Here is a 26,000-nt window from a genome sequence, read left to right on the forward strand (position 1 = left end):
TGAAAACACAAACAGAAGTTTAAGTACGATTACTTAAACAACAGTAGCAAAGCACATTTTTCTGATGCATTCATTTACTTTCACCTAGCTGTTTTGGAGGACTTCCACTTCCTTCCATAGCTTCGACTATTCAACATACTAATGCAGGCAAAACATGCATACTTCAGCTCCCATTAGGCAAAAAATTGACAAGAGAGCACCTCTCTTGAAGCATCAACTAAATGTAGTTTCAGCAAACTTGTGAACAATACCTAGTTCTTCTAGTTTTGCAAAAGATTGACAAATTGTGGAAGAATCCTTCCAAAGTAATAAGAAGAATGCTAGTAGTATGCTTCTATTTCACTATTAAAAATTCAGCTAGCAAACTTGAGTCTTTGGGTTCCAAGTTACGAAAATAAATGACGGTAAATCTTTCTACCCACTTATGTGATTAAATAAGGTTTATTTTTGGCAGAATTTTTGATTTTTCATTACTTTCTACAGAAAATCTATAAAACACCTTCTGCTATTTAATCAGAAGTTCACCTGAACACTAGTTATTTTAAAAGAACTGCTCCTATGTCTGCACCTGGAGACAGTTAATCACCACCTTAGAATTTGGTTGCTACAATCCTGACACAGAAGAATCTGGAGAGCCTGGATCGCTGGGCTGAGGACAATGGGATGAAGTTCAGCAACACCAAGGGCTGGGTCCTGCACTTTAGCCACAACAACCCCAGGCAACGCTACAAGATTGGGGCAGAGTGGCTAGAAGGCTGTGTGGAAGAAAAGAACCTGGGGGTGTCAGCTGGCATTCAGCTAAACACGAACCAGCAGTACATTCAGGTAGCCAAGAAGGTCAATGGTAACCTGGCTTTTATCAGAAACTGTGGTCCAGCAGGAGCAAGGAGGTGATCAATCCTCTGTACTCAGCTCTGCTGAGGTTTAAGGCCCTGGTGTGTGTTCAGAGAAGGGCAGTAAGGCTGCAGAGGGGTTTGGAGCTCAGGTCTTGTGAGGAGTGGCTAAGGGAACTGGGATTATTTATTCTGGAGAAGTAGAAGCTCAGAGGAGACCTCACAGCTCCCTGAAAGGAAGTCACAGATAGGTGGGTGTTGGTGTCTTCTCCCATGTAACTAGTGATGAGAGGGAATGGCCTCAAGTTGTGCCAGGGGAGGTTCAGGTTGGATATTAGGAAAAAATAATTCTCCAAAAGATTACTCAAACACTGGAATGGGCTGCTCAGGGAGGTGGTTGACCCATTGTTCCTAGAGGCATCCATGAAATACTTAGATGCTGTATAAAGGGACAAGTTTCAGTGGGGAAATATTGGAGGTAAATGGACAACTGGACTAGATGATGCTGGTCCTGAGGCTAACAAATACGGAATGACTCACCTCCATACTTCTACAAATCTGAGTCTCCAACTCAGGGTGGCCACATCCCATCTGTCTATTAGGAATGTTTCCTGAGTGGTACAAACTCAGGAATTGTATCCAGGAGTCATTTCCAAGTGTGTTGTTCATCTTGAGCCAAATCCATGCCACAGACCATTCTAATGATGGAGCAGAGAAGATAAGCATGCTCCAGTGACCAGGGATGTCCCTTACATTAATATACTGGTACGTGTATAACCTCAGCAAGCTCTCTCAAAAGGTGTACCAGGCTTTTTGTGCCTCAGTTATCAGACTAAACTGGAGAACTGAATGATAAGACCAAGCTCTTAGTTGTAGGGAATTCTGTATGAAAGGATGGTCACAGAAAAGGAAGTCAAACATTGCAGTCAGTGTTGCAAACAGAAAACTAGAATGAGGTCTCACTGAGAAACAATTGAGTTTCACCAGGAGAGGAAAACTTTAGAAATAAATCTTCTTTACCCCCATGAAAACTTCACTGAAAAAAATCTCAGCAAGGTAAGTCATAAGTAATGAACTATTCAAGGCATAATATCTAATACTGTCAGGCATCTGAAACAGGCAAAATTTCTGTCTCCATTCCCATCCCTTTGCAAGAGAGCTTCTTCATGTATTTATTAAGATATTAGACATTTTAAAATACAAGACAGAAATTCACATTATCTAAAATTATTTATGAAGTTGGATTATTTGTGACAAATATTCCATCTGTTACTTTTCTTTTATGGTATGTAAACCACCACAGACAGTAAAAAAGCAATTCTCTGAGGGTTTCAGAAGAATTCTTCTGTTTCTTCCACAGATGGAAACTTGGTTGCTACCTGAAGGAAGCAAAACCAGTGATTTCTTTTTTTAACTTACAATACTAACTATTTTTTTTCTCCCACTGTCCATATAAAAACAGTGAAATAAGGCATTTCAACACTTTTAAACAGGTTTTAAAAACTTGGAATCACTTACCCCTGTAAAGATCTGTGAATTCGCTCACATTTAGCCCTAAGAGTATGAAAAATGTCTAGGGAAAAAGAAAAAAAAAGAAACAATCTTAGATCACCAATTTCCACCATAAATTTCTGTAAGACTATGATTAAAAAAATAAGAGATAAGAAAAATAAAAATTATATATGTAAACAGTTGTAATTCCCTTCACTATTCTATGAAATGCTCCTGATTCCCATTTCTGCAAGAAAATTACAGATCTGACAAACTTCAGGTGAATCAGCTCATGATCATAGTAAAAAGATGTTATGAACCGTTGATAAACGAGGCAGAAATTGCAGATTCAACTTATTAACAAATTTATCTATAAAATTTCTACAGCCATGCAGGCTCTGCTCCTTGATCCTTTCACTCATTCACCACAGATGCTTGAGCAGAAAATTTTGACTGATGGATCTATAGTCATTGGTTCTTTATTTTCTCTTATTTTCATTTAATTTCTGAGGACCAGGCGTGGGCTACACAGATCCACTGCTTTGTGACAAAATAAATACTACATCTGCAGGTATCTTTTAATCTGTTTGTGGCAATGAATATTAAAAACAAACACAACAAGACTTGGCTAATTTTGTCCTTATTATACAGCTCTCACACCAAAAATTCTTTCTTATGTTCTAGGAACACGGGCAATTCTCTGTCTCTTAAAGCAAAAACTTTCTTCTGACAGCCTTTTTTAAGTGTCCTGTACTCAGCAGTGCCAGAATCACAGATACATCTTCAGCAGGATCACAGAATACACGTTTGGATGCTCATTTAGAGAAGAAAAGAGGGAAGGAATGGATCGTTCTGTACCAAGCAAACATCCTAATTTCTATCTCTGCAACTTTATCTTCTCCTCTATTTGTCTTAAAGGTATTTATTTTCAAGGAAGAAATCTATTACAAGTCTATAGAGTAGAAAATTACTTATTTGGTGATCAATGACTACCGCCTCTTTCCCTTCTAAATACAAGTGACAAGATTAGGAAACATTAATGATGATAAAAGAAAAACTATATAAACTTAAACTTAACACGTGTAAAATTAAACCGCTGTAAAGGAGAGAAGATGTAAAAGATTAAAACGGTGAGGAATTAATAGTTGTGATTTTTTTGGGTGAAGAAAGAATCAGTAACATTTTTCTGAATCAAGTACCTGGATTATCTTCCATAATGTTCAGAGCCTCAATAGCAGCAGCAGCTAACAAAGGAGGCAGGGATGCAGAAAAGCAATAGCCTTGACCAGACAACCGCTATGGAGAAAAAATATATCTTTCTCTTTATAGAAATATTGACAATATTTTAATACACACATATTTAAACCTGTTCTCCACATCACTATGTGATAGGAAGTATTGAAAAACAGATTTTCAATTAATGCACGTTTCTCAGAATTAGTAGGTTTCTGAATAAAAATCAGATGTCGTATATCATCTTACTCCTTGCAGATTGATATCAGTCACTAATTTTAATGAACTAATCTTGCACATCATAAAGAAAAAAAAAAGTGACTTACCTGATGGTCAATTATAAAAGATCTTCCACAGCAAAATCCTCCAATAGAAGCCAGTGAATTTTCCATGTTTGCACTAATGAGATCTATATCATCAATCTGCAAGTTAAATTAACAAGTTATTAAGAGATGCCTTTAATTAATCAAAGCAATATACAAGATAAAATATTTACCTTTTTTTTTCATGAATACTAGAGAAGATTCATAATGTTATCACAAATTAGAATGAAGATGGAATTGAAATAGTTTAAAAAAATTTCCAAGGGACTTGAGATTTATGAATCTGTATATAATATAAAGGACTATTCCTCTCTAGACACTGAACTGTACAAAAAAAAAAAGTTAAATGGCTATGAGTGACAGTTCCTCAAAGCATTAAGTTTGACAGCACCTTTTAATAGCATATTCAGTCCTACAGAAGAGTTAAAATCAGCTGAAAAAAAAATCTTGTAAAATTGGTATGAACCTTAGAGAAATAACTGTCTTATTTCACTTGTAAGCAACATTCTTCTTTTGCCAAGCTCTGTAATGCACAAAAATAACCAACACTACAGATTCCCATTCTTATTAGACAAAACAGAAAGAAGCAATCTGTAAACGGCTTTAACATAGAAGCCAACCAAATATATAACACTTTTGGCTTTGTTCACTTCCTTCTCTAAAGCTTCTTAATGTTCATTTGTTTTTTCCACATTTTGCATTAAAACAGTTAAGTGGAAACAAAAGGAGAGACAGAGGAAGACAGAATGAAATCTCAGAATCTGGTATTTCATGTTGTTGCTAAACACAGACACTGTCCTTAGGAAACAATGGCAACCAAAAGAGACTTCCTTCCCAAGCTCCAGTGACTGTGGAAGCTAACTGAAGTGACTAGAAGAATAGTCTTTTGGATTTCCAAAACATTGATCATTCCATGCATGTATTTCTCAGCTGAAGATGGATCACAAAAGAAAGACTTTGGAGAACAGTTTGGTTTAATCCACAAGTAAAGTAGTAAGAGAACCAAGAAAAGCTTTATCCCACTTTTTCCTATGGGAGTAAAAGGCAACAGAACAATGTGGGCTGGTTGTACACATTTTCTGACTTACCCCTAAGATTCAAATACTTCTGTGTAAGCATGATATTTTGAACTGTGTTGGCAGGAAAACACTATAATCATTATCTCACTGAGCAGTCAAAATGAGAATAAAACTGTGAAATTATGTTTTTGCAATTCTTCTCACAAATACAAGTATTAAAAAAAAAAACAACACAAAAAAAGCAAAAATGGAGAGAGACCTGAACACTTTAAGCTGAATTAGAAAAAACAGAAAAGCACCTTTAAGATTTCATCATCCACTAGTAAATATTCATGATGCCAGAGGCAGAAGAAGCTAGTTGTGCAAATTGCTCTGCATAGATATCTTGTTCACAACAAAAAGGGCAAAAATATGGCACTTACATTTATTCCAAAGTGTTCGGTGATTCCTCTTCCATGTTCTCCAAGGACTCCAAAAGAAAGGCTCTCCTCCAAAAATATTCTAACTTTGTATTTATACTTCAATTTTATCTAAAATAGTGCAAATTATACAAAACATAAGTCCATTAGACTTCGGTCATAAACCGAAGTCTAATGACCATTAGAATTCGGTCATAAAGCAGGCAGGTGTGACAAGGTGAAGACAGACAAGTATAATATCTTGCACATTGTAGAAATGTCCGCTCTAAAGTAGTGTTCAGTCATTAAACACATTTAAAAAACCTTCTAAATTGTTTTACCATTAAATTTCATAAATACCAAAGACTGCATATAAAGATTTCTATTTTTGTCATTATTATTTAATAGGCTGTCAAGTACTTCTAATACTACACATTCTTGCAGTATCTTTTCCATTGCCTACCAGAATACAGGCTAAACAAAATTCAATTTATGCTGAATAGCAAACATTTTTCTTGGCAGCCACTGTTTGACAGTTGTGTGAGGATTTCTTTGCAATTTCATACATATTTTTTTCAGCAACAACTTTTGTTTAACGCTTTAGTCCAAAGTAGCTGCAAATATAACATACTTTACAGGTTAAAAACTAAGACCTTATCCAGGTATTAATATATGTATTTCATTACATATAGCTTCGGAATCCTAATCCAAATCAGATTTTCCAAGAAATACAAGATTTGGAACATTTCAAGAAAAAAAAACATTTGACAAAGCGAAAAAAATATGCATACAGGTTTTCTCAGTGTTGGCTTAACAATACAACATTAATATTTCATTCATCATGTGCATGCATCTAAGAGTTTAAAAGGCAAATTGAAACTCCTTACCAATTCTGGAAGAGGGCAAATATCTCCTGTATTCATATACAACCCCTCCACCACAATAAACCGTCGAGTTACACGAGCTTTGCGAGGATTCTTCAGAGAAAGAAATGGTTTCAGTTAATTTGAACAAGTAGTAACAAGTGAAGCTCTGAAAATAGCTTGGTAAGAAAGTAATGGGAAGGAAGACAATGCTGCCTTTTCAAGAAACCAAAGCAATTTGAAACTTGCGCTTGCTGACCCTGGTTTTAGTAGCTGTATTTGGACATTCTTTTGTATTACTCTCAGAACAAGGAGTAAGCTATCAAATGTATTTTGATATTTTTCATATTTTTCCATATTTTTCAAAATATTTTCAAAATTATTTTTCAAAATTATTCCATATTTATCAAAATATTTTTGATATTTTTCATATTTCTCCATATTTTTCAAGACAGAGTATCTTAGGAACATATTGGATGCAAAAGATGAGAGGTGCCTAAGAAAGGTAAAAAAAAAAAATCACCAGAAAAAAAAAACAAAAACAAAAACAAAAAAACAACCAAACGTTGCTGATATAAATTTGAGGGTTAGGACTAGCCAGTTCTGAGTTGATTTTGCTGCATGGCCTTCAAATTGATAACTGGCACAACTTATAAAATAAAGACAGTTACAGAAATTTCTAAAAGATAAACTGCAAGTTCTGCAAAAACAAAACCACCCATAACCTATACACACCAGTCACAGACCCACAGAGATATTCTTCCACCATTAATGCCTGTGAATTCCTTCCAGACATTACAGTGATTAATGCAACAAATAAAGTCAACCTTAATTAAACACACAATATTAATTGTTCAATAAACATTAAAACATACAAACAAAAAAAAACCAGACATCTAAGTACTGGGCCCATTCAGTAACAGAATCCAGTTTAAAAACACTTTGATAGAAAGGAAATAAAAAACAAAAATATTTTTATAAGGAACATACCTTCTGATCTTCAGTCTCTTGCTCCTTCAACAGTCTTTCAAGGTCTGTCATATCATTATGCTTAAATAATTTGATGTTACTACGAGATGCTTGTAATCCCTTTTGAATAGCAAAGCAAGCAGCTTCATCTCTGTAAATACAAGAAGCCCTTCTAAATTTACACTTAAATTAACATCTATTCAAAGAAAAGTGACTACTAGGACTGTCCTGCATTTGAGCAGATATCCGTACTTAGGGGTAGTTAAAAACAGATTTATTAAAGCGTTATAAATTTTATTTACACTTTGAAAAAAACCCTCCTGAAGTTGAAACTGCAGTGGTCATCTGATGATTGCAAACCTTCTCTTTAATATTCCTTAGGTGTTGCTACCTTGGTGTTCAGAGAATTACCCACCAGTTCTAAGTTCTGGAACAGCAAACTTCTGGGTACAATGTGGTATGGAATTTCATAGTTAGATAAGTAAGCAATGTTTTAGAAGTGGCAATTATGCCAAACATTCCAATTATTCCAAAAATTCCACACACGCTAACTGCAGTAACTTCAAGCAAGTTATGTTAAGATAAAGTGAGAAGATCTTTTGTCACAAAGAAGTTGAAACAGTATAAGAAACCTAACTTAAAGAACATACACTGACACTTTGAATACTGTATCCAGTGCTGGTCATTTATCTCAAAAGAAAAAAAAGAAAAAACAACAAACAACAATTCAACTGATTCAGAGAACAAAAAAGCACAGCTAACTAAGTAATGTCAGTTCACTCTCTAAAAACCAAACACATCAATTTAAACCAGTAACTGTTAGACTCAAAGATATTTATTCATAAAAGGTCCAAGTCAAACTGTGAAATTACATTATTTTCAAAATTAGATATTTAGACATGTACAAAAAGAATTGTAAGATAATGAAAAATCCATTGAATACTACTGAATCCGAATCTAAACCCTCCTCTTTGGCGCAGGAAGTTTTGAGTATTGCTATTACTTCTTTATTCTTCCTCATATGAATTATGACTAGCTGCTCGTAGGGATCACATACTGGGCATGCTGAATCTTTGGTTTGATCTTTTAATATAGATATTCTATATACAATAATCTTTACCAAGTAATCCTTTGCAGATATGTACGGGGCGAACAACCACCTTATGGGAAAGGAAAAAATGTCAGCAGGAAGTAGGAAAAAAAACGAATACAACTACCCATTTCCTTTGGGAAAAATCTAGATATCAGATTTAGTCCTTGCATACGCAAGACTGCAGCTTTTTCAGCCTATTTGGATGTTCTGTTGCTATTATTAAGCTGAGTGCTCAAGTCTACATTTCCTTGATAAAAGCAGTGACTGATTTGATTTGGAATATTTGGCAAAAAAAGAAGTATTTAAACTCTGTACAACAGAATACTTGATTCAAAACAGCATTATTTTCTGAACAGATGGTTTAACTTGATTTACAATAATAAAAGTGAGACACCAAAAGGAAAACTCCTGAATCTGGAATTTTCCAGAGAGAAAACAATACTTACACAAATACAATGTCCCCTCTTTTTGAATATGCAGGAATAGCACTGGCAATTGTTGCAAATCCATATGAGTATATAATAGCTTCTTCTGTCCTCATGAATTTTGCTAGCCGGTCTTCTAATTCTAAGTGGACATCTATTTGAGTGGGAAAAAAAAATAAAAAGACCTCAGGCAGTTTAGCTGCTTTAACTTCAGGAAAGCTAACTCATTGCTTTTAGCAATCATCTAATTGAATTAAACAAAATTATTGTTCGTTTGTAGGAAAAGTTTTATAAGTAACTTCTCAAAAAAACCCAAAAGCAAACAAACAAGAAAACAAAACAAAACAAATAAACAAAAAAACCCCAAACTAGCTGCAATTAACACCTTGCCAAAACTGAGAAGTAAACCAATATTAAACAAAAACTCAGAAAGATTAGAGAAATATTTAAGCAATGTGGTTCTCTCATATGCTTACACAACATTAACTAAGGTCTGCTTGTGATTAGACCACAAGTAAATGAGTCAGGGTTCCCAGTCAGTGACCAGAGAACACAGTTACTTCAGCAGAAAATAAATGGCAACCTAATTTACAGTAAATAATGAAATCTTGTTGGCAGGCTGTCAGGTCCTCCAAGCTAATGTTTCCATTGCATATAATACAGCTATCATTACAACAGAAAACTGCCCTTGTCAGACTGCAATCCCATACTACCTTCTGAATGCAATTCAACTAATTGAAAAGGTCATTATCTTCACACCAGAGATTACACATCCTCATAATAAATTTACACAGCTATACACACATGCATTTCCCAAACCAATTCAGTCAGAATGGTCTGTGTTAGAAATGAAATGCCACTAAATCAAGAGATTAAGAGCAATACCACACAGTGAATGAACTGTTGCATCAAAATCAGCCAGAAGTAAAAAGGTGACCAAAGCATTAGGCATTGTGCCCAAGCAAAATAACCTTTTTGCATGATAAATGATTATTTTCATCAAGCAGAAGTGTTGTCACTGCAAGTTTCTGCTACAAAATGTTATTCAAAGAATCATCAAGTGAAAAAAATACAGGTTGTAGGGGCAAACAGAGATCTTCAGAATGTGACTTAAAAGACCACCACCTGCCAAGGACTACCTTTTTTGCAATTATTCAAAAGTTCATTGAAACTAAATTTAAATGAACCAATATAAAAAGAAGATTCTTCAATAGTCTCTGAAGCTTGGTTATCTTGATATTTCTACCCCAATATTAACAGCAAAGGTATCACAATGAAGCGTTTTGTAAAAATCTTGAGTTTGTTGAATGAAATACATCTAGCACAGCCTCTCTCAAAGGGGCATATCCATCTGATTTGCAATGTCACATAGTAAAAACAAGAAGCATGTCTTCAAAGAGACACGGAGTGCTGATGGCAGCAGATTCAACAAGAGCCAACAGAGTGCCCCAGCAGCTAAAGGGGCCAACCACAATCTGAGATGCATTAAATTCAGCACATCTAGATGATCGGAAGAGGTGATTATCCCACTACAGTTATTGTCAGTGCAGACTCATTTTGAACATTACATGTAATTCCAGGCTCCACAATATAAAAAGGATTTTATGGTACTTGTATATGCCTGAAGGAAGGCACCAAAGCTGGTAAACGGGCTGGAGAGCATGCACTATGAGGAGAGACTGAGGACACTTGGGTTGCCAAGTCTGAAAAGGGGGATCTCAGAGGCATCTTCCCTGTTCCCTGCAAATTCCTGCAGAGGGGAAGCTGTGATGGTGTCTTCTCCCTGGGAACAAATGACAGGATGAGACTGAACACCACAGGGTCACATCAAAGATGGTTCAAACTGGACACTGAGAAAAATTAATTTTCTCTGAGTGGTTAAACACAGTATAAATCTTCCTAGAATGGTGGATGACGCCTCATACCTGTCAGCATACAAGAGGAATTTGGACAATGCCCTCATTAATATGTTTTACATTTTGGTTAGTCCTGACTAGTTCAGGTAGTTTGATGTGATATCTTTGAAGGTCCTTTCCAGCTTAACTATTCTAAGGTAACAAACTTCCAATAGTCAACAATTTTACATCATCATCAGCCTCCATCTGGACATAGAGTTGCTGACCACTACCCCGTAGCTGTGGCCAACAAACCTATTAATTATGTACTAAACAGTCGTCCTTTGAAATCTATATCTTCCCAACTTAGAGATAAGTTTGTTGTCTGTGAGCACATCAAAAGACTTGCAGAAGTTCAGGTAGATGATATCATTTGCTCTTCCTTTGTCCACTGATGTTGTTCATCAGAGACAGCAAACAGACTGGCATAATCTTCCCGTGGTGATGGCCCACTATCTGAGATCATCTTCTCCTCCTGCATATGCCTCAGCATGGCTTACTGCAGGATTTGTCCCATGACGTTCATAGGAGGCTCCCCAGTATGTAATCTTTCAGGTCTTCCTTTCTATCTTTCTTAAAGATTATGGTAATGTTTCCCTTTTTCCAGTCATCAGGGATTTCACCTGACAGCCATGACTTTTTAAGTATGATGGAGTGTAGTTTGGCAACTCTGTTAGCAAGTTCTTTCAGGTACCTACCATGCATGTAATTGAACTACAGAAAGGTCTGGATTGGAAGGGACATCTAGCTCCAGTCCCTTCTGCTACAGACAGGGACTCCTCCTTCTAGACCAGGTTTTTCTAAGTCTCATCCAGCCTGGCTTCAAGCACTTCCAGTGAGGGGGCATTCACAGCCTCGCTGGACAACCTGTTCCAGTGTCTCACCACCCTCACAGTAAGAAATTTCTTCCTGATATCTAGTTTGTATCTTCCCTCTTCCAGTTTAAAGTCACTTCCCCTTGTCCTGTTGTTATCTGCCCTTATGAAAAAAACCCTGTTCAGTCATGCTGGTTTCCTGCCTCCCTTGCTAGATTTAATGAGAAACCTACAACAGTCTTTTCTTCTTCAAAGTTTCTGTAAGGAAGTGCTCTTCACATGTATCTAACCTACTTTTTTGGCAGAGATCTTAGGAAGACCTTTTTTCAGAAACTTTGCATTTTTTTTTCCATGGACAACAGAACAAATGAAAAAATCTTCAAACTGAGCTTTAAAACAGAATGGATAAACTTTACTTCCAGTATTAGAAGAAAAAGCCCAAGAAGGACCTTAACAATCTTTTTCTGTCAGTAAGCACAAAAAAGGAGGCTGGCCATGTCTCAAATAAAACACAATATAAAGAATACTTAGCCAAAACACATTCCTTCTTGAAGCTCTGTCAGCTGATAATTAAAAATTAGAGAAAACAAGAACTAAACTATTGCTCTGAGAGCTCAGCTATTGATAGCTAAAGGTGAAAAAATGCTTTTGAGCTTAAAAGACCATGAGATCCTCTAACTCATAAGCTGACAGAGAGAAGGAGACCATCAAAATTAAAAATAAAAAACCTACATACTTCTCACTGAGAAGTCAGCAACAGCAAACACAACACTGAGGGAACAGCTGGTAAAAACAGTAGGCAAAAAAGAAGTACTGTAGCTATAATCAGATAGTGAATACAATCGTATTCATGTTAAGATAGAAATTTTTATAAACCTAGCATATTCTACTACAGATGTAATGTTAGGTGTACTGAAGACAAGAACCACATGTCAGAGCAAAATAGAGCACACACAAAATTGATATATCATCACTTAAGGAAATGAATGCTTTGTGTAACTGCAAGGTTGAAAAGATTACAGCTCTATTAGTTAAGGTTTTACTACCATTCTACAATGATAAAAATGGAATAGTACTTCAATCTCTGTTCTTCACTGCAATTATATGCCTCAGTTTGGTTATGTCACTTGGATTACTCTAACTTAAGTAAAAACTGAAAACACTACTTAAATTATATTTGCACAAAGATACCGCTGTTAACATCTTTCTGCATACACATAAAATTTAACTAAGCTAATGCCATCAACAAGAGCTGTGAAGTACCAATTTAGTGTCTAGCATATGTTCACATGCAAGTCAAGAGCAGAACAACTGAGACCAAAACCCCAAATCTCCTTTAATGCATTTTATTTGGTAGCCTGTCTTGGTCTTCATCTTTCTGAAGAGCACTGAAATGATGGTTGTTAGGCAACCTAAAGCCTAAAAAAAAACCAGAAGGGCAAAACCAAAGAACACCCTCCAATCAACAGACAAGCACCTCACCTGTAATGAAAAGAACATAACTGTACAAATTCAGTTTTGTGTGAAAATACTAACATTTCAAGGTTAAAGATAGGGATGCACTTCTCAGATGTAAATCACAATGTAATAATTTCTTAAAAGGAACTCATTAAATCTACAAAATCCCCATAAACAGGCAGAGACAAGAATAAAAAGATAATATTATCATTCCTTAGGAGGGGATAATTTTGAGTAACAACCAACATTTAAATTAATTCCAGTTAAATCCAATACAGTAGTAGGAGGAAACTACGTAGTTCTACAGACAATGTAACTTGTTTATCAAAGTCAGAGCACAAAAAATCTTCTAAGGCACACAATATTATTGAAGTAAAAAACATTTCCTATCTGAAATTCAAAATCCTACAGTACTTAAATACCTAAACTGAAGGAGAAACTGGAAACCATTTTGGGATCCAACAGGAAGCGCAGTTGTTCATTTAAACTTCGAAAGCAATTCTCTATTACTTTTTCTGTGAAAGATGACATCTCAAAAAGGTCAGTGTAACATCACTTCACTAGTGATGTCATGCAGTAGTATCACAGATTACACCTCCTGTTTTTTGAGATGGTGTATTTACTACCTATAAAACAGGAGCCAAATAACAGCAGCCAAACTAATGGCAAAAACTGAACAGTTTGGAACTTAAGTTTACACCTGCAAAGAAGGTAGGAAATAAACCAAATGTAAATCTACTAAAGACAATCTACTTTAGCTACATTCTGCTCTGAAAAACTAGTACAAAGAAGCACTAAAATCAAGATTTTGCAGCACTTGATGTCAACCTGGACTCAAAACAGAGAGAGTCCGTAAGTTTCTTGGAGCTTTTCAATGTATTTTAAACCTTGCTTGAATTCTATCAAATAAATTTGGAACTATGGTCACTGAGGGAATCTAGCTGCATAAGAGCTCACCAGTAACAACCAGACTCCTATCTTTTTATTATTTTTTTTTTATGAAATGAATTATGGCTGTAAACTAACAGAAGTCTCTAAGACTGCTGTCAAATAGCTTCATTATCATATACAGACAAAACAAAATAGGTAGAGCAACTGTTTATAAACACTTAAAAGGATTAGCTTGAAAAAGTTTAAAACAGTCTAACATAAAAGTCAAGGCTAAAGGAAGATACAAAAATCATTTGAGTACAAACACACTGTGAATTCCAATACCTCTGACAAGACAGTAAAGTTCACAAGATAATGAGCTTATGCTTTTAATTTTTAAAAGCATAAGCATTTTTTAATTTTCTGCTTTTTTAATTAAGAAAACCTTTAGTAAAAATCATAAAAATTCTAAATTACAACCATAAAGTAAACAGTAAATAAAAACTTCATTATGACCACAGCATTAAATAAACTTGACTAGTAATATCTACCATTGAAAATAGAAGTCAGACTGCCCTCTTGTGGTCTATTTAGAAACATGTTTCTAAGTTACACAGAAATTCATCAGGCTTGGTAAACTTTTTTTTTTTTTTTTTAATTTAATTTTCCACCAGCAATAGCATTAGAAAGAAAGGATTAAGAAAAAGTATAAAAGGAGTAAGGATCAAGATTACTAACTAGCCATCAACAATCCTTACCAATTAAAGTAAAAACTGTTTAAAAGCATAGCTGTTCTTCACAGCAACTGAAATTATTTTTATACAGAGAACTATTTTGGCTAACCTACCACACCAGTCTTAAAAACATCAAAGGGAGATTAGAAAAAAATTACTGACCAAAAGTACCATAGAATCCTCTAGGTCCACAAGTACCAACACCGTACTTCTTCAGGGACGCCTGAGCTGCACTCTTTAACAGAAAACAATTACATGAAATATTTATCCTAAATTGGTAATAAATTCTTCAACAGAGTTCAAGTTGATTTCTTTTTTCAAATTCTACTAAGAGTATTAGATACTAATCTAATAAGCAGCTAGCTCTAAGTAAGTTCATCAGATAAAACTTAAGTTGAAAGATAAGTAGCACAAAATTATAGGACTTACAATCTTCCTTGTTGGTTTAGAAGCGTATTTCCTTGACAAAGTTTGTGCTTTCTTAAGTAATTTTCAATTTCAAGGAAATGCACTAGCTAAAAGAGGACTAATCACACACTGTATAGTAACTGGAAGAACTCACCTTAACTTTCTCATTATTCAAAAGTCCAAGAAAATTGAATGATGCGAAGTTTATACATTCCTTGCCATTCACAATGATTTTATGGGTGGGAGGACTGAAAAAAATAATAAAGATTTTTTGTTGTGAATGAATAGTTATGATTTTCATGAACAATTCAACAGTATAAGGTTTTATTTTTCCTATTAAAAAAATTCAAGATTCCTCAGGAATATCCATGAAACTACAGGTCAGTCTCACTTTCGTGCCAAGCAAGATCATGGAGCAGATTCTCCTGGAAACAATGCTGTTACACAGATAATAGGGAGGTGACTACCAACACAGTTTCAATAAGGGCAAATCTCAATTAACTTGGCGACTTTCTACAACAGGATTACAGGGTTGGTGGATAAAGGAAGAGCATCCAACATCACCTATCTGGACTTGTGCAAAGCAGTTGCCACTGTTTCACACGACAGTGCATTCAAAACAATTTTCCAATTGAGCATTCTGATGGCTCACATCTACTATTTTAAGAAAGAACAACTTTTCATGAAGTGCAAAGTTGCTAGGCAAAAATCAGTTTCTCCTGCAGCATCTAGTTGCACACACCTCCCTAAGCTCTTACTGAATGTTAGTAAACATGCTAATGTTTAGAAAAAAATTTAAACAAAATTTCTGTCAAGAGGACAGACCCAGAATGAAGGCAGAGATATAAATATCCATTCAATGTTAAAAACAAAACAAATTAAAACACTAAATTAAAACATTCTAAGTGGTGAAGATTCTTTTAGTAAGTATTATCATAAAGTTAGAAAAATAGGACCTTCTCTTCAGTGGCAAATTCAGTCCTATCCTCTAAAAATACAATTAATTTATGAAAGTTTTTAGGGATACAGAAAAACTTCATTAGAAATATACTTAAAATATGGATACAAAATATTTTAATTGAAGCAATAAGGAGAAAATTTGACTAGACTTACCCTGAAACAATGTTGTAGTTGAGAGCTGGGTGATCTTTTGATACAGGAGGAACAAGAGGCTCCGGCTGCCATTCTTCAATCAACTCTTCTTTTTCCTGAAGAACAGAAAATTGCTCGAAATGGATTTCCATTAGAAAAGTCTTTCAACAACTGTTAATAGTCAAATAGTAAATTATATATCCCACTGTATGTAACCTTTCGGAGACACATGAGGTTGGTAATATAGAAATATGGTCAACCATGAGTCTCTGAGTTCTTCAAATGGAAGCATGTTGTTATGGTTTTATGATTTTTGTTGTACTGTTGATATTCCACATCATAACATCATGTGGTGTATTGGGAGTTAGAGAGTTAATGCTTCAGCTCTGTGGATAGTCGATAGTTCTGGGTGTACCTGTCTCAGAAGAGAAGAACTACATTCCCCAGAGGACTTTGTGATGCTTTGCATTTTTACATATTTCCGCCCAGAGCGAAAGATAAAAACTGTCTCCGGTCACGGGTCTCTCTCTTCCCTTCAGGACCGAGCTCAGCAGTGGGTGTTTGTTGCAGCCGTACACCTTCAGCGTTAGCGTAAGGCCTTCAGTTTATTGGACACTCTCTCTTGCTCATTTTATTTGATTCATTTGCCTCAATTCCAATTATATTATATTATATTGTTATTTTCCTTTCTGATATCTTATTTAGTAAATTAGCTTTCCTCCTCAGATCGTTGCCGCTGTTTTGTTCCTAGGCCCATCTCCCTTCTCCTTTTTCCCTTTCCCCCTTCCCCTTCCCCGGGGATCCCCTGCCTCAATTGTCACGGTACCCTGCCTCAATTGTCACGGTACCGGGTCAAACTGTCCTGCAAACCAGTGACACATGTGTAAAAAGAGATTGTGACAGTGCATTAAAGATCTTGCGATACATTAATTAAGAGCACACCAATTTGGTGTTCCTACCACATTCAATCATTATTTCATTCAGTGTACTAATTATTAAAATCTTCCTCTTCAGCATGCAATTACTTACAAATAATATAACAATCAAATTGCCTCACTTCACATTCTCAAGCCTTCAACTGTGTGGTTCAAACAACCATGGCATTAAAACCCAACGCAAAGTAACACAAACGTGATCAAGACACAACAGAAAATACAAAGTGTCAAACACTTAGGACACAGTAGCAACAACAAAACTAAACCGCATATCCCCATCTAATCATGGAAGAATTTCCAACATATATTTATTTCCAAAGTGCTTTAAACTACATAAGAAAACCTCAGTTAAATGATTTTCTGAAGGATTTGTACCAGACCAGCAAGGCAACTGCATCAGACCAGTTCCACATAAATCAGTGTCTACTAAGGAAAGCCACCAAAACCACTCTTCGTACCACTGAATAGTTCAAAAGGATTATTTACTAGTATAATTAGGTATGCCTGATATCATACTTGTTAACTAACTTTGACAACAATGCTGTTACATTTCTATAGAATATTTAGGTATTAAAATAAGTAGCCTTAAATAAAATAATTGTAATCAATTGTTTAGAATATCAGAAGTATCTTTTGTTGTTGTTGTTGTTGTTGTTGTTTTTCCATTTAATACTTTATTCCAAGCCTTCAAAGACCAAGAACAAATTAAGATATTTAAAAGGAAACTATACGCCAGAACAGTGTTTACTTTTGTGCACTTTCATCACATTTTTTTTTTTAATAAGCTAACAAATAGTTTTGCTTCTAGGTATTTCTGGAATATGAATTAGTATTCCAAGAGCACTGCAAAGGTCTACTGCAAAATACAAATGGAAATTCCACTTTTTATATGAGCGTAGTCATCTGTATATCTAATATTTTGCAGATGTAATTTAAATACCTTTTATTTTACTTTTTCGTGTTAAGATTTTTTTTTTACTGTTTTACTGTAATTTTACCCATGTGGCATATGCTTTAAAGGAAATAAAATGCCACTAACATATGTAACACAATTAAATTTATCCAGTAGTTTGAAACAGCCACACATTTTAGAAAAGGTACTTAGTTTCTTCAGCAATTGAAGAACAGATCACTGGGGCCCTACACATAGTTTTTACATGCACTGAAATACTGCTTCATACACCAAGGTAACAGTTAAGTGTTAAACCAGGAGTTAAGCATCTACCTCATAATAGTACCATTTACATGCACATTAAACAGCAGCCTTCCATTCTTCAATTAAAAAAAAACCTAAACAAATAACAGCACCAAAGATAGACTAATAGTAAATTAAATTGTGCATCCATGCTTATGACTACAAATTATTATTGCACTGTAAATCTCAGGTTCAACAAGATTCAGCAAATAACTTCAGAATCCTGTTGTCAATTACCAGATGATACATTCAATAAAGATAAATGTACCCAAATGGTGGGAAAAATATTACCTAAATTGAGGTTACTCTCAGAGTAAAACAACAATCCTAACTCTGCTTGATAAACCGATCCAGAACAGAAAATTATATTCTGATTTTGGGTCAAAACAACTATTGTGCAACTTGTGCAACCAGTGTGCAACTCTGCATCACGTTGCTATTTAAAAAACTATTACCAAAGATGAAATTTGATATTATGCATGCTGACCCACAGCACGGTAAACCCATAGCTGCTACAGTACAGTCCTGTCTAAGATATAAATACCTCCCCATTTATTTTGTTAGCACAGGCAGTCATGAAGCAGACAATAATCTCCTTCCGAAAAATGATTCAGATGAAAATTAATTCAGCAAAAGCAACACGGACATACAGCTAAGCTAAAGGCCACAACCAAGTAGTCCCAACCTAGACTGACTAATGCTACTACAAGACCAAATCCTGAGTAAGAGAGGCCCAGCAGTACCCTGTACCTTCTCATAAGGTTTCAGAAAGATTTCTAAAGATCAGGATTTCTGAAGATCCAGATTCAGGAGGTCTGCTTATGACAACTGCAGTTTGCTTCAATGTAGCTGACAATGAAGGACTCAAAACACTGAAACACAATGTAGCCTGCACTAACAGTTTTGTGCCTCTTTTAGAGTACTTCTATAAATCAACCTAATTCAGATGAGAAATGTTGCAACTTGTCAGTTACAGATAGACAAAAAGTAAGTTCCACGCCCACAGGGGAAAAGACCGCTTGGTGCATTTTCTGTGGAGTTGGTTAATACTTAATTTCAAAAAACATCTGTATGACTTTCATAGACCATAGCTAAAAGGCAGAGGATAATGTGCCTTTTTTTCCAAGTGGGCAGAATTAAAATTACACAAGCATATACTTCGTATTTATTTATTTGGGTGTTTGTTTAGTTTTTGTTGTTGTTTTTTTAAAGGGTACAAAATAATACCAAGCACCTAAACAACTGAAACATCAATTCAATGAAAACCTTTCTGAAAAGGAGGGTAGCAGGTCAAAAATAATATTTAAAGAAGAAAAACATACTTAAAGAAAGAAACTAACTACACTAAATTAGCATAGTGCAAATGAACTTGAGATCTGTAAACATAATGAGCAACCTGGAGTTAGTAATTCTCTTCCAACTACTCACACTAAATTGGTAGGAGTTTCCAATCTCCTATTTGAAAAGTTTGCAGTAAGCAAGACTGCATCACAGATGACAAACCACTGACAAGACACAGCAAAGTCCTGTCTTTTTTTCTACATGAAATAAAATCATAGGATTCATCTGAGTTGGAGGAGGCCTCAAAACTTAACCAGTATCAACCCCTCTGCTAAGGACAGAGACCCCTTCCTCTAGACCCAGTGGCCCAAAGCCCCACCCAACCCGGCCTTTAATACATTTGGGGATGGGGCAACCATCCACAGCTTCTCTGCACAGCCTGTCCCAATGCATCATCACTCTCACAGTAACAAATTTCTCCCTTCTATCTATTCTGAATCTCTGCTCCTTTAATTTAAAACTGTTATCCTTCTCCTGTCACCACACTCCACCCTAAGGAGTCTCCCTCCACAGCTTTCTTAAAAGATTCCTTTAGGTACTGGAAGGCCACTGAAAGGTCTCCTCAGAGCCCCCTCTTCTCTAAAGCTAAATAACCTCAACTTTCTCAGTCTGTCTTTGTAGCAGAGGTGCTCTTTAACTATCTGCAGCCTTCTGGACTTGTTCCAGCAGGTCCATGTCACACTGAGTATTCCAGAGCTGAAATTTGTTCCCAGGTGTTGTCCCCTAAGAAGAGGAGAATTACCTCCCTTGTCCTGCTGAACACACTGCTTTCAGTTTTTTATTCACCAATATCAAGTCCTTCTGTGCATGGTTGATCTCTATACCTTCTCCATCCTGCCTGCATTCAACTCTGTGATTGCCTTGACTTGTCATGAGGTTTGCCCAAACCTTTTAATCGGTGGTGGGTTTTAATATTTAAAAACCATGCACTTGTAAGAGAAGTATTATGATGTGAACACATCCAATCCAAATTAATTCAACAAGCTGTTGTTGTTGGCTTTTTTTTACCCTGATTTTCAAAAAGTCATAGAATCGTGGAATGCACTAGGCTGAATAGATCATTAAAGACCAGCCATGGGCAGGGCTGCCACCCACCGGATCAAGCTGCCCAGGGCCCCATCTAACCTGGCCCTGACCATCCCCAGAGATACAGTATTCACATCTTCTCTGGGCAGCTGTGCCAGTGCCTCACCAGACACCCAGGAAAATAATTTCTTCTTAATGCATAAGCTCTCCTCTCTTCTGGAATAAATCCATTCTTTATAGTCCTATCAACACACACCCTAGAAAAGAGTTCCTGTTTTTCTCGCTGCCCCCCTTTAGCTACTGGAAGGCCACGAGGCCTCCTCAGTCTTCTCTTCTTCAAGCTGAAGAAGTCCAGCTCCCTCAACCTCTCTTCACAGGAGAGGTGCTCCAGTCCCCTAATCATCTTTGTGGCCCTCTGGACACAGACAAACAGCTTTACATCTCTTGTGCTAGAGTCCCAGGAATGAACACTGTAGTAGTCCAGATGGGGCCACACAAGGGCAAAGCATAAGGGCATAATTACTTCTCCCACTAGTATGAAGCAATTAACTTCATGAGACATGTCTTTGCCAGCACAAGTGTTTTGAAACAGTGTAATCCATACATCTGTGCCAATATGCAAAAATTAATAATATATATTTTTAATTTGCAATCATACCAGTCCTCAAATAATAGCTCTTTAAGTTACTGGTATTTACAGAATCGTGCCATCAACTGGTAAATGTCTTTACCTATAGGGGAATAGAAAAGGAAGAAAGAACTGGAAACCTTCACAGATAGGAACTACGTCTGCTTTTCTCATTATTCCTTCTGGTCCTGATCAATTCTTGAACACTGTACATGGAAGAGATTAATGCACGGCCAGGAAATACTATAGGCCATGAGAGAAAACATTCTTCTTTGGACAGAACTTTCTAGCCTCCATATTAATACCTCTCTAATTGAATTTATTGTAGTACTACCATAATGAACGTTCTAAAACTAAGAAAAAAAAACAACAAAGTTTTATTGCACATACAAGTATAAGACATGGCTCATAGCAGGGTTTTACAGATTGATAAAAGCTCAGTATTATTTATTGCAGAGTGAAAGACAGTCACATCTAGAAGGTTTCTTCCTTTTCCACACACTGTTTCTGGTTGGAGAGTAAGTCTGTAGCTAAATAATGGAATGCAATCTTGGTCAACATACACCAATCCCCTCTGACCCTTCACCATTTTTCAGTAGATTTTATTCTGAATAAAAAGTCCATGGGATTCTGTATGTCTAGTATTCTGCATACTCATAAATTTATTTGTGAATGATGACAGTCAGCCTGAAAGCTAATTCCTGCACTAGGTTTCACTGTACTATTGCTACACATTTAACTAAACCCAGAAGACATGTTTGGGTGGATTTCTTCACTGTTTTAAAAGTGTGACTTGTATACTCACTAGGTTGTGCAACATATAATCAACTTCTGGTTTCCCAGGTCAGACTAGTCCTGACAGATCGTGCTATATGGCTGTGCAATAGTGGTATTCTTCAGTATTATTTATCATGCAAAGTCAGCTTTACTCTGGCAATATCCCCAAGAGCAAGTCACTGAGAAATACCAAGTATCCTTATGTAACTGGATGACATAAAGGCAGCCTGAGTTCCATTGTGTGAGGTGACATATCTCCACTGCCTGCATACAAACGGCCCCACCATTCCTTCTGGTGTGTTAGAGACCAGACACCACAGCATACACCAAAGTAGAACAAGGAAGAGGGCAAATAAGCAGCACTCTCCTTGCTGGCATGTTACTACATGTAACTCAACAAACACACTGAATCCTGCTTGTGTAAAATCCCATATTGCATTAAACATATCAGTATAAACTATATGATGATTTTTAGTGAAGATTAAGGTTTTCTCCCCCACCTGCAGCCATTTCACATGCAAAAGGGCTTTTTCACATCATCCACATTATAGAAAAATGACAGAATCCCACCTCAGTTTTGATGTTTCAGTCTGCTTAAGTACTCCTCCAGCTTATTCAAATTTTTACTTCACTGCTGTATTTATGCTTACTTTCAATAAATGACAGAACTGTTTTGCATATTGCGTATTTACATTATGTTATTGCAATGCAAGTGTGGTACATTACTTAGAGCACATAAGCATTATTTTACAAGACATTCCCTTCCAATACTGCAGTTCACATTGAAAACATTCTTTCAAATTTCACAGCTCAGATCAATTTAAATCTCCTTTATCAATGGGCAAATAACCTAAATATACCATCAGACTAAAAAGTATTTCCTCAAACTACACTTTCCATCAAGAATGGTTAAGGCTGGAAAGGACTTCTCAAAGTAATCTGGTCCAAACTTCTTGATCAAACAGAGACATCTAGAGCAGGCCATCCAGGAAACACCAGACACAGTAACAAAAAGCTAGAGATGTTAATAATTAACATCTCAAGTCATATGCTTTGCTGTAATGCAGCTCTTAGCACTTTCATCCTTCTGTGCCCTGCAAGTGAGAATTCATGTATCCAGTACCTATATTCACAGTATTTTCCCCTAGCAATTAACTTCCTTTTCCACCTCTCAAACTCAAGAAACTTGTCTCATGAGAAGTATCACAGCAAGAACTTACTGTATGCAATCCAAGGGTATCTATAAAGCAAATTGTACTCACTGCTGTTTGTCATGGTTTCTCTGGGCAATCTATTCCAGAGACCCAAAGCCCTAAACTAAAGTCACTTTTACTGGACCATCAGTCTTTCCGTGGTCACATTAGTTTTGTTACTTTGTTTTTTAACCTAATTTCAACATATTTTAACATCCCAAATATCATGCTTACATTAAAAGCACAAACTGAAGACTTTAAGCAATTCCTTACTCAGAACTGTTTCCCTTGAAATCCTCTCTAAGAAAAACTAGCATAATCTGCTGCTTTACAGTGGTTCAACAGTCAAACATATCAAAATCTACCACCTGTTTCCATAAAGAAAAATACTTTTCCATCATACCTTAGGTGTTAGATCAGATCGCTCTTGAAGCTTGTACGTTTTGGAGAAAATCAGTCTGATTATCCACAGGATTAGGATTCCTTCCAAAATAAGATGGTAAGCAGGAGCCTGAAAGTAAAGCACAAAAAGCAGAATAAAACACAAAAACTAAACATAATTCTATTTGAACTAGTCCCAGAAGTTTTATCTCCACTACATTACATTCTCAGAGAGTCAAAGCTGATAGAAAGCTGACCTGTGTTTCCAACAAAACTTAGGATTATATAAAAACACACCACTTCACAACTACCAAATTTATTCGTTGAGTATGGATGGACTTGTTCTACTGGCAACGAACAAAGTTCAGACTACACTGTTAAGTAGTTTTAGCTATAAACACACATCAACTGAATACTGACTGAAGGAACTGCAGATAAGCCCTGTGGGTCACATCACTGCCTATGAGGGCAGAAAGCTTTTAAGACCACAGACAGAGAGCTTCCAGGTCTATGTCATCTATACACACCTAGATTCTTATAATTTGAAGCCCACCAGCCACAACATTAGCTAGTATTTACAAAAAGAGACGTAATCTGGCCCACGGAACACATTTTTGCTTACTTACATTAATAGGCACTCTGAATTGGCATAACCTAACAAAATCATAAGCAGTTCTGTTCCATACCATTTACTTTTCTCTGTAGAAACAATATGCAAAAACTTATACAGCAAACAAAAACAGAGTGGATCCCAGTAAGAGTTTGCCTTTTTGGATGCTCAGACGGGGGAAATCCAATTGTCTACAGTAGCAGAAGCAATTTAAGATCTTGGTGGAGTTATGGCATCATTGTTCAACATTCAGTTTAAAGGTTGGGTTCGGTTAACTCATTTCAGCAAGGCTACAGTCTATACTGTAGATGCCTACTATTTTATTTAAAAGATTCAAAGTGCACACATAGTAGAAAGATGGTATTTTCTTGAGTGCTTTCTTGAGCTTGCAATTTGAGCCAGCCCTTCAGATTCCACCAGATTCCATTAATTAGCAACAGTGCCACAAAGATTGAAGACAGAGCTTGAATCCAAACTCACATTATCTGTTCACATTTGACTGAGAACAAAACTTATGAAAACACCTAACTTCTGTGAATGAACTATTCAATAAACTAGGCTTACTAACTGAGCCTGTTATTTCCTTACCACCTGCCCAGTTTTGCAAAAGAAGGAAAACAAGCAATTCTTTTCGGGTGGCCTTACTGAGTGCCTGATCTCTATGTCAAAGTAAAGCCACAAACAACAGAGTAAGGAGAATATGCTGCTTGCCAGCAGCTCAAAACACTGTATGGAAAGAAACAAAAGCACCTGTTTCTAACTGGAGGCAAGACAAGTGCATGTTTGAATTGCTCACCTAAATCCACACAATGCAGCCTCTCGAGACTGTAGTTCTTTCTCATCAGTCTGCACCTTTAAAACATCGTATATTTGATTGCCTTCTGCTTTCAAAAGCCAGTGCTGTTTTCCTAACGATGAATTTATGTAAAAATGAGGAGAAAAAAAAAAAAAGAACTGTCGACACGGGAATACTGCCTATCACTAGCACACCCTTTTCCACATCATGAAATAAAGTCTGGCAACAAGCATGCCATGATGATTCCCTCCAAAAGAGAACTACAAATTCTGTTGACAGGCGTTTATAAGCGCAGTTTATAAATCTGACAAACCACCAACCTTGATGTTGCATTAAAAAAAAAGAGAAAATCCATCTCATTCAACTTTAACGCTCAGATAAAAAAATCTCAAAACTCAGATACAGGAAGACACGCATGCGCTTTTACATCTGCAGGTACAAAACGCTGGGCACGAATATATAGAAGCTGATGATCACCGTGTGACCCTTCTTTCGGGTGCCACACTTGGAGCTGCAGCCTCGCGCGCCGGACACACAGCTACAACTTGGCGCAAGGCGCCGGCCCAAGGCCGCCGCCTCCTCGCGACCCAGGAAAAGCCGACCACGAGGGCCGAGCCGCGGGAAGCCGCCGTGAAAGACCTCGGTCGCTTCGGCTGCGTCTCCCGCCGCCATCCAGTATACCCCTCCCACCCCCGCCGCCGCCGCCGCAACGCTTTGCACCTCATAGAAGGCCTGCACCATCTCCACGAGCACCCACTGCTGCCCCATACTCGCCGCCGCCGCCGCCGCCGCCATGGCCGCACAGCCGACCAGCTTCCGCCCCGACGCCGGCGTCAGGGGCGGGGCTACGGCCCGCGGCGCTGGTTAGGAGCGGTCGCCGTAGTGGGATTGTGGGGCGTTTTGGAGCCGTGTTCCCGGTGCAAGCGTGCAGTACAGTGGAACTTGCGTGGTGGCTTTGTGTCGTGGTGGCTTTGTGTCGTGGTGGCTTTGTGTCGTGGTGGGTGTTAAGTAGCTCAGCTGGTGGTGCTTGTGCAAGGCCTGTGCTCTGAGCCTGGCGTCGTGGTGCTTTGCTATCACCACAGTGCTTACCTTCTTTGGTGGTCATGACGAGGGGGGAGGCTGGGCTAGGAACGTGCTCGTGTAAATTCAAGTAGTTATAAAAGGGAGTTGTGTAAGAAGACAGCCTTGGATGGATGGAA

General features: G+C 36.9%; 1 protein-coding gene across 2 annotated transcripts in view; it reads right to left on the reverse strand.

Annotated features, from left to right (window-relative positions):
* SPTLC1 (serine palmitoyltransferase long chain base subunit 1) overlaps positions 1-25,587 on the reverse strand; it is a 28,311-nt gene extending 2,724 nt beyond the window's left edge. Inside the window, exons 1-13 of one of the 2 annotated variants that reach the window (XM_065740670.1) lie at positions 25,522-25,587; positions 23,418-23,525; positions 15,941-16,035; positions 14,982-15,075; positions 14,582-14,654; positions 8,669-8,801; positions 7,151-7,280; positions 6,185-6,274; positions 5,322-5,429; positions 3,884-3,979; positions 3,524-3,620; positions 2,352-2,406; positions 2,082-2,212 (exon numbers count right to left, since the gene is read on the reverse strand). In XM_065740670.1, the coding sequence (XP_065596742.1) occupies positions 2,209-2,212; positions 2,352-2,406; positions 3,524-3,620; positions 3,884-3,979; positions 5,322-5,429; positions 6,185-6,274; positions 7,151-7,280; positions 8,669-8,801; positions 14,582-14,654; positions 14,982-15,075; positions 15,941-16,035; positions 23,418-23,525; positions 25,522-25,569 (1,131 nt within the window). In that variant the 5' untranslated portion in view covers positions 25,570-25,587 and the 3' untranslated portion in view covers positions 2,082-2,208. Of the gene's footprint in view, positions 1-2,081; positions 2,213-2,351; positions 2,407-3,523; positions 3,621-3,883; positions 3,980-5,321; positions 5,430-6,184; positions 6,275-7,150; positions 7,281-8,668; positions 8,802-14,581; positions 14,655-14,981; positions 15,076-15,940; positions 16,036-23,417; positions 23,526-25,521 lie in introns of those variants that run through there. The other variant, XM_065740669.1, reaches the window with a different exon arrangement.
* Positions 25,588-26,000: the final 413 nt, after the last annotated feature.

The sequence above is a fragment of the Cyrtonyx montezumae genome, unplaced genomic scaffold (genome assembly GCF_038088225.1).
Source record: "Cyrtonyx montezumae isolate F1298 unplaced genomic scaffold, pur_monq_1.0 scaffold_29, whole genome shotgun sequence".
In the NCBI taxonomy this organism is placed as follows: Eukaryota; Metazoa; Chordata; class Aves; order Galliformes; family Odontophoridae; genus Cyrtonyx; species Cyrtonyx montezumae.